This window comes from Oncorhynchus gorbuscha, linkage group LG13 (genome assembly GCF_021184085.1).
Source record: "Oncorhynchus gorbuscha isolate QuinsamMale2020 ecotype Even-year linkage group LG13, OgorEven_v1.0, whole genome shotgun sequence".
Classification (NCBI taxonomy): Eukaryota; Metazoa; Chordata; class Actinopteri; order Salmoniformes; family Salmonidae; genus Oncorhynchus; species Oncorhynchus gorbuscha.
The window spans coordinates 41747426-41759448 of NC_060185.1; the positions used below are offsets into that span (position 1 = coordinate 41747426).

General features: G+C 46.2%; 2 protein-coding genes across 2 annotated transcripts in view; one reads left to right on the forward strand and one right to left on the reverse strand.

The window, feature by feature from the left end:
* Window positions 1–4864: 4864 nt before the first annotated feature.
* On the reverse strand, window positions 4865–8065 carry LOC123994022 (insulin-like growth factor-binding protein complex acid labile subunit). Its single transcript, XM_046296502.1, has 2 exons — window positions 7925–8065; window positions 4865–7082 (listed from the first exon to the last, which is right to left on the reverse strand). The coding sequence occupies exon 2, from the start codon at window positions 7065–7067 to the stop codon at window positions 5013–5015; it is 2055 nt and encodes a 684-aa protein (XP_046152458.1). The 5' UTR covers window positions 7068–7082; window positions 7925–8065; the 3' UTR covers window positions 4865–5012.
* A 3662-nt stretch (window positions 8066–11727) lies between these two features.
* The window catches only part of LOC123992899 (MAP/microtubule affinity-regulating kinase 4-like), a 57999-nt gene continuing 57703 nt past the window's right edge, over window positions 11728–12023 (forward strand). Inside the window, exon 1 of the mRNA XM_046294513.1 lies at window positions 11728–11863. Within this exon, the coding sequence (XP_046150469.1) occupies window positions 11819–11863 (45 nt within the window). The 5' untranslated portion in view covers window positions 11728–11818. The remainder of the gene's footprint in view (window positions 11864–12023) is intronic.

Below are 12023 nucleotides of genomic sequence, written 5' to 3' on the forward strand. Positions count from 1 at the left end.
GAAGTCATTAGCCTAGGGGTTCACATACTTTCCCCAACCTATATTGTAAATGTTTAAATTATGTATTCAATATAGACAAGAAAAATACAATACTTTGCGTGTTATTAGTTTAAGCACACTATGTTTGTCTGTTGTTGTGATTTAGATGAAGATCAGATCAAATTTGATGACCAATTTATGTAGGCATCCAGGTAATTCCAAAGGGTTCACATACTTTTTCTTGCCACTGTGCAGAAATGGCTGATCTGCAAGGGCAGTCCCAGGGGTTCCCCTCCAGGTGGAGGATCTTCAGGCTCTCCAGAGGCTCCAGTGTCCCATTCACAAGAGTACTGAGGCGGTTTGATTTCAGGTGCAGTTTCTGGAGGTGGTGAAGGCCTTGAAACATGTTAGGGTGTAGCAGTTTGATCTGGTTGTTGTCCAAGTCAAGCTCCAAGTCATGAAGGGGGCGAAGACTTGAGGGTGCAAAGCCACCAAGCGGTTGTTCTGGAGAAGGGGTGCAGTGACACATCCTTGAGGGCAGCAAGGGGCACATAATCTAACCTGTTTCCACTGGTAACCTAATTCATGTTATGTTAACTTGGGTACTTAAATTGCTATGGTAAGTGTGCAAATATGCAAATCCTTATAGGGTAATCAGTTAATGATTTCCATAATGATATTTGTAATGGCGTTCGTCTGTTGAAGGAGAAGCGGACCAAAATGCAGCGTGGTGGTTACTCATGTTCTTTAATGAAGAATAACGATACATGAAATAACTATAAAGATTACAAAACAACAAATGGAACGTGAAAACCTATACAGCCTGTCTGGTGAACAACTACACAGAGACAGGAACAATCACCCACCAAAACACTCACAGAATATGGCTGCCTAAATATGCTTCCCAATCAGACACAACGAGAATCACCTGACTCTGATTGAGAACCGCCTCAGGCAGCCATAGACTACGTCGACGCCCCACAAAACCCCAAGACAAAAAACACACCACAATAACCCATGTCACACCCTGGCCTGACCAAATATATAAAGAAAACACAAAATACTAAGACCAAGGCGTGACAGAACCCCCCCCCCCCCCCATGGCCTAGTAGTCCTCACCCAGAACCCCACTGGAGGTGCGGACTCCCGGACGCACCTCAAAACCATAGGGAGTGTCCGGGTGGGCGTCTGTCCATGGTGGCGGCTCCGGCTCGGGACGTGGACCCCACTCCATAAATGTCATAGTTCCTCCACTTCGCATCCTGGGATAGTCCACCCTCGCCGCCGACCATGGCCTAGTAGTCCTCACCCAGAACCCCACTGGACTGAGGGGCGGCTCGTGACTGAGGGGCAGCTCGGGACTGAGGCAGCTCGGGACTGAGGGGTAGCTCGGGACTGAGGCGTAGCTCGGGACTGAGGGGTAGCTCGGGACTGAGGGGAAGCTCGGGACTGAGGGAAAGCCCAGCACTGAGGGAAAGCCCAGCACTGAGGGAAAGCCCAGCACTGAGGGAAAGCCCAGCACTGAGGGAAAGCTCAGCACTGAGAGGAAGCTCAGGCAGGTAGTTGGCTCCAGCAGATCCTGGCTGGCTGACGGATCTGGAAGAGTCTGGTTGACTGGCAGATCTGGAAGAGTCTGGTTGACTGGCAGATCTGGAAGAATCTGGTTGACTGGCAGATCTGGAAGAATCTGGTTGACTGGCAGATCTGGAAGAATCTGGTTGACTGGCAGATCTGGAAGATCATGGCTGACTGGCGGATCTAGCTGCTCTGGCTGCTCCATGCAGACTGGCAGCTCTGGCTGCTCCATGCAGACTGGCAGCTCTGGCTGCTCCATGTAGACTGGCAGGTCTGGCTGCTCCATGCAGACTGGCAGCTCTGGCTGCTCCATGCAGACTGGCAGCTCTGGCTGCTCCATGCAGATTGACAGCTCTGGCTGCTCCATGCAGATTGGCAGCTCTGACTGCTCCATACAGGCTGACAGCTCTGGCTGCGTTGAACAGGCAGGAGGCTCCGGCAGCGCTGTAGAGGAGGAAGGCTCTGGAAGAGCTGAACAGGCGGGAGACTCCGGCAGCGCAGGAGAGGAGGAAAACGCAGGCTGCGCTGAACAGGCGGGAGACTCCGACAGCGCTGGAGAGGCGAGGCGCACTGTAGGCCTGATGCGTGGTGCAGGCACAGGTGGAACTGGATAGAGAACACACACAGGAAGCCTGGTGCGGGGAGCTGCCACCGGAGGACTGGTGTGTGGAGGTGGCTCTGCATAGACCGGACCGTGCAGGCGCACTGGAGCTCTTGAGCACCGAGCCTGCCCAACCTTACCTGGCTCGATGCCCACTCAGGCCCGGCCAATACGAAGAGCTGGTATGAACCACACCGGGCTATGCGGGCTATGCACCCGCAATGGTTCCCAATCAGAGACAACGAGAATCACCTGACTCTGATTGAGAACCGCCTCAGGCAGCCATAGACTACGTCGACGCCCCACAAAACCCCAAGACAAAAAACACACCACAGTAACCCATGTCACACCCTGGCCTGACCAAATATATAAAGAACACAAAATACTAAGACCAAGGCGTGACAATATTGTTGCACACTTTACATTGATTCATTAATTTAATATGTGGTTATGGTGGTCTGCCTTGCACCCATCTAGGATCATCCTTCCCTCCAATCCTCCTTCCTGAAAATCAAAAGTCTACATTTGCTGCCTGTCAGTCAAATTGGGCATGGCAGAATTTCTATGTTTACAGACCAAACTCACCAAGACCAAAGACCTTTGGGTATTTTCCCCAAAGTTCTCTGACATACTCAATGTACTTAATAGCAGATCATTTGTCATTTAGATTAAGGGCCACTTTCTAGCCACCCAGCCACTCTACAGCAGCACCCCACCTAGAATCCAGTGCAGGAGGTGAGGGACCAAACCTCATGTGTTCTGCTGTGTTCTGCTTAGGGTGCCTGACCTGACCCCATGTTCCACAGTTTCCTTAATTTCTTTCAATTTAGGGTTAATCACATTCAACCTCATAAAAGTTTGACTCAAGGCTCACTCACGAATGCTCAGCAATAATGCCCCTCAGCACTTGTAGGTGAATGTATCTTTGACTCTGCACAGTGGGAATGCAGTGATGTCTAGTGGCATTTAGAAGCACGAGCAGGTGTATCTCTGAGTGTGACTGCATGTCTCAAGTTGGAGAGAGTATGTATGTATGTTTTGTATCCATGTATGGGCAATTAGTCATACATTATACAATAAATGCCTTAAGTTTATTAACTCTGAACAGCACTCATTTCAGTTTAATTCACATCATGATCCCAAATTATGGCAGATATTATAACATTTCAAGAAATTCAATGAAATTGTTACTTTTATTTCAAAGAAAAACAAAATAAACTCAGCAAAAAAAGAAACGTCCCTTTTTCAGGACCCTGTCTTTCAAAGATAATTCGTAAAAATCCAAATAACTTCACAGATCTTCATTGTAAAGGGTTTAAACACTGTTTCCCATGCTTGTTCAATGAACCATAAACAATTAATGAACATGCACCTGTGGAACGGTCGTTAAGACCCTAACAGCTTACAGTTGGTAGGCAATTAAGGTCACAGTTATGAAAACTTAGGACACTAAAGAGGCCTTTCTACTGACTCTGAAAAACACCAAAAGAAAGATGCCCAGGGTCCCTGCTCATCTGCGTGAACGTGCCTTACGCTTGCTGCAATGAGACATGAGGACTGCAGATGTGGCCAGGGCAATAAATTGCAATGTCCGTACTGTGAGACGCCTAAGACAGCGCTACAGGGAGATGTGATGGATAGCTGATCGTCCTCGCAGTGGCAGACCACGTGTAACTAACAACATCTGCACAGGATCGATACATCCACACATCACACCTGCAGGACAGCTACAGGATGGCAACAACAACTGCCCGAGTTACACCAGTAACGCACAATCCCTCCATCAGTGCTCAGACTGTCTGCAATAGACTAGGAGAGGCTGGACTGGGGGCTTGTAGGCCTGTTGTAAGGCAGGTCCTCACCAGACATCACCGGCAACAGCGTCACCTATGGGCACAAACCCACCGTCGCTGGACCAGACAGGACTGGCAAAAAGTGCTCTTCACTGATGAGTCACGATTTTGTCTCACCAGGGGTGATGGTTGGATTCGCGGTTATCGTCGAAGGAATGAGCGTTACACCGAGGCCTGTACTCTGGAGCGGGATCGATTTGGAGGTGGAGGTGGAGGTCTGGGGCGTCATGGTCTGGGGCGGTGTGTCACAGCATCATCGGACTGAGCTTGTTGTCATTGCAGGCAGTCTCAACACTGTGTGTTACAGGTAAAAATCCTCCTCCCTCATGTGGTACCCTTCCTGTAGGCTCATCCTGACATGACCCTCCAGCATGACAATGCCACCAGCCATACTGCTCATTCTGTGAGTGATTTCCTGCAAGACAGGAATGTCAGTGTTCTGCCATGGCCAGCGACGAGCCCGGATCTCAATCCCATTGAGCCCGTCTGGGACCTGTTGGATCGGAGGGTGAGGGCTAGGACCATTCCCCCCAGAAATGTTCGGAACTTGCAGGTGCCTTGGTGGAAGTGTGGGGTAACATCTCACAGAAAGAACTGGCAAATCTGGTGCAGTCCATGAGGAGGAGATGCACTGCAGTACTTAATGCAGCTGGTGGCCACACCAGATACTGACTGTTACTTTTGATTTATTTTGACCCCCCTTTGTTCAAAGACACAATATTACATTTCTGTTAGTCACATGTCGGTGGAACTTGTTCAGTTTATGTCTCAGTTGTTGAATCTTGTTATGTTCATACAAATATTTACACACGTTAAACTTGCTGAAAATAAAAGCAGTTGACAGTGAGAGGACGTTTCTTTTTTTATTTAAAAACACAATTCCATGGTATTTTAATCTTTACACTACATCAACTTAGATTCTTAACAATGCATTTGCAATAGACAGTTGCATGAAAGCAATAAACATAACCATCTGAAAACAGGAAAGAAACCGCAAAAGGAAGTCACAGAAAACCAATACCTAGAAGCCAAGCTGTAAGCACTGTCAGCATCTCTAGGGGAAATTTGCTTTTGGGGCAGCATGCAATGCTCACACAGGGTTTTAATAGATTTGCAGGCTGTGAAATGGGTCGGTTGATTGAGGAACACATGGGTTTGTCCTGTAGCTTCTGGGTATTGTTGATAATCCAGTTATTGATGTACAGAATGGGTGATCTGCAAGAGCAGTCCCAGGGGTTCCCCTCCAGGTGGAGGATCTTCAGACTCTCCAGAGGCTCCAGTGTCCCATGCACAAGAGTACTGAGGCAGTTTGATTTCAGGTGCAGTTTCTGGAGGTGGTGAAGGCCTTGAAACACGTCAGGGTGTAGCAGTTTGATCTGGTTGTTGTCCAAGTCAAGCTCCTGTAAGTTGACCAGGGGGGAGAAAACTTGAGGGTGCAAGGACACCAAGCGGTTGTTCTGGAGAAGGAGTCTACGTAAATCATCCAGGGAGTAGAAGGTGGCATATGGGAGATCATGAAGCTGGTTGAAGCTGAGATTAAGCTCCTTTAGGGCACCTAACCCATCAAAGTCTGTAGAAGCCAGTGCTGTGAGGCGGTTGTTGTTCAAATCCAGAATCTTGAGGCTTCGAAGCTTAGAAAATAAGCCTTTTGGAAGATCTTCAATCAGGTTTTCATTCAACAGGAGCTCTCTCAGTTCACCAAGGGTAGAAAACTGCTCAGGGTGAATTGCTGTGAGACGGTTGTTGAAGAGCTTCAGGAAGTGGAGTTTTGTCAAACCATGGAAGATGGACCTAGCGAGAGACCTGAGGTGGTTATTGTCTAACTGTAGCTCCCTGAGACTCTTGGTCTTGTGGAATAGGCCTCTGGGAATCTTGCTTAGTACGTTGTTGTCCAGGTAGAGTTTCCGTAGGCTCCTCAAGCTGGAGAACAAGGCTTTGTGGAGGTCAGATATCTGATTGTTGGCCAGCTGGAGTTCCCTTAGCTTAGACATCATGTGAAAGAGCCCTGGTGGAATGGATGAGATCTTGTTGCTGTCAAGCTGCAGCTCTCTCAGCCCAGTTAGGTTGTGAAACAGGTCCTCTGGAAGGTATGTCAGGTTGTTATGGTAGAGATCCAGGAGCTCCAGTCTGCCTAGATATTGAAAAACTTCAGAGGGGAGGGATTTGAGGTTATTGTAGCTCAGATCCAATTGACCGAGATGGAATAGACCGCTCAATGAGTCCTCAGCTATTCTGCTCAGGCAGTTATTATTCAAAACCAAAATCCTTAGATGGCTGAGCTCAGAGAAAGCATCTTCTGGTATGAAGGTGATGCTGTTCTTCTGGAGGTACAAGCTGTGCAGCTGTGACACATCCCTCAGGGCAGCAATGGGCACAAAATCAAACTTGTTTCCACTGAGGTCCAGATGACTCAGGTTAACTGCTCCCCTGAATGTGCCATTCCCAATGCTAACCAAGTTGTTCTTGGACAAAATCAGCTTTGCCAACTTGGAGGAGTTCTCAAACACCCCTTCTTCAAACTCCACAATACTGTTGCTGCTCAGGTGAAGGTCAGTGAGTGCAGGGGCTCCACTCAGTGCCCCGTACTGCAGGCTGTTGATCTGGTTCAGTGTGAGAATGAGCGTCTTCAATTGACCAAGGCCTTGGAGAGTTCCTGGGTGCAGGGCCTCCATGTGGTTCTCACTGAGGTCCAGGAAGGTGAGCGCTGAGAGGCCTTTGAGCTGCCCAGGGCCCAGTGAACCCAGGCAATTACCCCTGAGAAACAGCTTGACCAGGCTGCTCATGTTGGGCCAGATGAAGTTGAAGGTCAAGGAGACATTGAGGCGGTTTTTGGTGAGATCCAGGAACTGCAGCTGCTCCAGTCCACTGGTGGGGAATGTCTGGATCAGGTTGTGGGCCATATAAAGCTCCTCAATACCATCGGGGAGGTTAGGGAATTTCTTCAGCCTCTTGTCCGGGCAGCTGACTGTGACGTTGTCCAGACATTCACATGGTGAGGCAGGGCAGGTAGCAGCGACTGAGATGAGGGCCATGATGACCGTGCTTAAAATCCCCAACATCGCCAGGAAATAGTGCTGATGTGACAGGGAAGGAAAGCGGGCCAACATGAGATGTGAAACAAATATATGAAACTTCTGTTGAACCATAATTCCTGCTTACGGTACACATCCTGCTCAACAGTTTCAATGTCATCTATGCCATTTCATTGTTCCTTTCTTTGGATATCCAGTACAATGTCTCAATGTCTTGTTAATTACGTGAAAATCTTGCGACTCTACAAACTTGTTGGATGCATTTGCAGTACAGAAAGAAAACATTTGATCACAAATCCAAAATGCTGGCGTATGAGCTAAATTAAAGGTTTTCAGTCTCCAAATAAATACATAGTGGAGTTTGTCTATAAACATGTCAGCACTGTGTAGCAATGAGTACATTATAATTACACTGTGCTTGCCAACTTAATAAATATATACTTTCCCTGTCACTTACTATAAAATGGGACCCAACGGATTGCTCTGTCTTTCCAGTAGATTCCCTTTCATCATTAAAACTTTTATTGAGATTTAAGGGGCAACCTGCAGTTCAAACAATAACAAAGCGTCCCCACACCACTGTTTTGGTAAAATGGGGTACGACAGTTGAACTAAGCTAATGAGGCATCGATAAGTTATATTCTTCAAAAATGGGGTACGACAGTTGAACGACAGTTGAACTAAGCTAATGAGGCATCGATAAGTTATATTCTTCAAAAATCATTAACTTTAAAGTCTAAAATGCATCAAGCGAGGCATTGCCCCTTTAAGAAGTTTCAGCAATGACAAAAGTGTAAATGTGCATGCATTCTGACTTTGAAAACACACTGTTGCATGAAAATATTTGACCAAAAATGGTATTCACTAGTCATAAATCAACTTACCTTTGAGGAGGAGAGATTAGTGCTGCATCTGATAGCTGTGAGTCATAAATTGTGAAAGGCACAGAGATTAATTCTTCATTTTAAAGGTGAGGTTTTTACGAAGTGTCGGAAACTTCCTAATAGGTCAGCACAATTTCTGCAGTTTAGAGACCCTGTCTGTGACATCAGATCAGTCTCACATTTGATTACCACAGAAAGCTAAGCATGTGTCTAGATGTGACAGATGCATGTCAGTACCAAGAAAATGATAGAAACCACTTCAAAGCTTCATCTGTGACCGCACTGCAATCAGTCGAGGCTGTGTCTAGGGTAAAGCACACTGATACTATCTTGCTGTGCTTGATCATGTAGAAAATGCAAAAGTCACACACATTTTGATGGGAAATATAGTATTTGTAACCTTATTATTACATAGTAATGTACTGTGCTGAGAGAGAGAGAGAGAGAGAGAGAGAGAGAGAGAGAGAGAGAGAGAGAGAGAGAGAGAGAGAGAGAGAGAGAGAGAGAGAGAGAGAGAGAGAGAGAGAGAGAGAGAGGGGAAAATCAGAGAGAGAGAGAGAGAGAGAGAGAGAGAGAGAGAGAGAGAGAGAGAGAGAGAGAGAGAGAGAGAGAGAGAGAGAGAGAGAGAGAGAGAGAGAGAGAGAGAGAGAAAGAGTGCCGCAATGGTCTGTTTAGCTGGTTCACTTTCTATTTACTTCTATAATGTAAACTCAGCAAAAAATAAACATCCTCTCACTGTCAACTGTGTTTATTTTCAGTAAACTTAACATGTGTAAATATTTGTATGAACATACAATTCATCAACTGAGACATAAACTGAACAAGTTCAACAGACATGTGACTAACAGAAATTGAATAATGTGTCCCTGAACAAAGGGGGTGTCAAAATCAAAAGTAACAGTCCGTATCTGGTGTGGTCACCAGCTGCATTAAATACTGCAGTGCATCTTCTCCTCATGGACTACACCCGATTTGCCTGTTCTTGCTGTGAGATGTTACCCCACACTTCCACCAAGGCACCTGCAAGTTCCCGAACATTTCCGGGGGGAATGGCCCTAGCCCTCACTCTCTGGTCCAACAGGTTCCAGACGAGCTCAATGGGATTGAGATCCGAGCTCTTCGCTGGCCATGACAGAACACTGACATTCATGTCTTGCAGGAAATCACGCACAGAATGAGCAGTATGGCTGGTGGAATTGTCATGCTGGAGGGTCATGTCAGGATGAGCCTGCAGGAAGGGTACCACATGAGGGAGGAGGTTGTCTTCCCTGTAACGCACAGCATTGAGATTGCCTGCAATGACAATAAGCTCAGTCCGATGATGCTGTGACACACCGCCCCAGACCATGACGGACCCTCCACCTCCAAATCGATCCCGCTCCAGAGTACAGGCCTCGGTGTAACGCTCATTCCTTCGACGATAAACGTGAATCGGACCATCACCCCTGGTGAGACAAAACCGCGACTCGTCAGTGAAGAGCACTTTTTGCCAGTCCTCTCTGGTCCATCGACGGTGGGTTTGTGCCCATAGACGACGCTGTTGCCGGTGATGTCTGGTGAGGACCTGCCTTACAACAGGCCTACAAGCCCTCAGTCCAGCCTCTCTCAGCCTATTGCAGACAGTCTGATCGCTGATGGAGTGATTGTGCGTTCCTGGTATATCTCGGGCAGTTGTTGTTGCCATCCTGTACCTGTCCCACAGGTGTGATGTTTGGATGAACCGATCCTGTGCAGGTTTTGTTACACGTGGTCTGCCACTCCGAGGATGATCAGCTGTCCATCCTGTTTCCCTGTAGCGCTGTTTTAGGCATATCACAGTACGGACATTGCACTCTATTGCCCTGGCCACATCTGCAGTCCTCATGCCTCATTGCAGCATGCCTAAGGCACGTTCCCGCAGATGAGCAGGGACCCCGGGCATCTTTCTTTTGGTGTTTTTCAGAGTCAGTAGAAAGGCCTCTTTAGTCCTAAGATTTCATAACTGTGACCTTAATTGCCTACCGTCTGTAAGCTGTTAGTGTCTTAACGACCGTTCCACAGGTGCATGGGAAACAGTGTTTAAATCCTTTACAATGAAGATCTGTGAAGTTATTTGTATTTTTACGAATTATCTTTGAAAGACAGGGTCCTGAAAAAGGGACGTTTCTTTTTTTGCTGAGTTTGTTAGTTTCAATCACCAAGCATATATCTCAGAGCCTAGAAGCATGGCAAGTACGTTTATGCTAGATGAAAGTGAGACTGTCCTTAACAGGCATGACTAGCACATGACTAAGAAAGGTGCAGGCAATCATCATGTCACAACTCTATGGATAAAATGGGGTTTTGCTGATGATACAATAAAACACTGCCACCACAAGTAAAATAATCATTGATAACCACAAGATGACGCCATCACAACAGTTATAAGGATGCCTCCGGCCATGATGAGGCTACTACTCCACTAGGTGGCCCTCTACAACATACAGAATTGCAACACAGCACAGAAAGAAAACAGGATGACATTGCAACTTCTCACCAACATGATGTATCTAAAAATGTCAATCAACAAACAATATCAAGATAACAAGCAAAAGTATGATCTATACATTAGATATTTAGAAACATAATTCCTAAAAATGCCAATCTTACCTATTTCAATGGTAATTTACCCAATGCATTATTTTGTTGCTGATATACTCTTGAAAACCATGATGTATACAATCAATGGCCTATATTTCTATCTATTTGGTTCCTTTATCAATTTGTATTCAAATAAACAGTTGGACAACATGTTCAATCATTTTTGAATTACAGTCAAGGCTCATCAAATATAATAATGATTCTGTTCACAAAAAGTTATTTCTAAACTTTTAACAACAACATCCTGGGCATCAGGGCCAGGGTTGGACAGACTCTTGATTAAGGGCAGAGCATGGCCTCCAGTGTGCCTCCAGACGTCATAATCTCTGCCAGATTAGAGATGAATGCAGTGGGGGGTTGGCTGTGGCGCTGCCTACCAACAATTGTAATTAGAACGTTGAGATGACTTGGTCTGAAATATAGTAGGTCAACTGGAATAGAGAGAAGTTACAGTACTTTGTAACTCTCCTCCAGTGGTGTCAACGCAGAAACAACCAGTGTCCGAGGATATGTAAAGCATTTTGGAGTTTGGATAACAGTGGACCGTTCATGTTGCCATGTTATTATAGGCCTACATTGAGTGGGCTTGGTTTTTTTTTAATTATAACGTAGAAGTCAAATAGTTAAAAGGGTTCAACACTCTCTCAGCTGAAGTTATAAGGTAACATGTTTGGAATGAATGGACTACTAATGGGTTATTAATACAGTACTAATACTATTAATTCATGAAGCTATATCAAATCAGATCTGCCAAGAGTCTTGAGTCAGACAGTGGAGGCTCTGTTGGACAGTGGACCTGACTGGAGGTGGTGTGTGTTTAGTTCCTCACGGTCAACCAGGGATGCAGTGGTGGGCTGGGCCCTGGTCGATCACCCTGACCTACTCTGTGTGCACACATCACTTACAATCATGTCCAGGCTCTCTCTGTGGTACACACTGTGGAAAGAGCAGCACCAACTGACACCCACACTTTACCTGCCTTTGCACATACCCCATTAGGACTATTGAAAATTCCACATAAAGCGGTTTCCAAATGATTTGGTCCCAAATGACTGCCTAATGATGCTTTGGGACTAGACACTGATTAGAGAGAGTCTGACGCGTGGAACTTGTCAGGTTCACACTGTTTCAATAGTGGCTCACTTTCTCACACTGCTCTTCTGTGCTCTCACACTGCTCTATCACCCATGCGAAACCAAGAAAAGCGCTAAAACCAACATCCACTATATGCCTATCTCAATAACAAAATAGCAAGATCCCGGAGAACACAGCAGAATGAGGTGTTCATGGGCCCGACCCTCTCGTGTCCGATTTGTACAGGTGAGACTATAGTCTTTGGTGGTGTGCTTCTGCTGTCATCACCCACTTGGTATAATCTATAAATAGACGTGAATAACATAGCTAGATTAAAACATAGAAATGCTATACACCAGAGAACAGATGGTTTGTTCTCACAACAATAGAAATTACAAGTGAAGGG

Excerpts from the sequence above, each read along its gene's own strand:
- LOC123994022 (XM_046296502.1), bottom strand. The coding sequence starts at position 7,067 with ATGTTGGGGATTTTAAGCACGGTCATCATGGCCCTCATCTCAGTCGCT.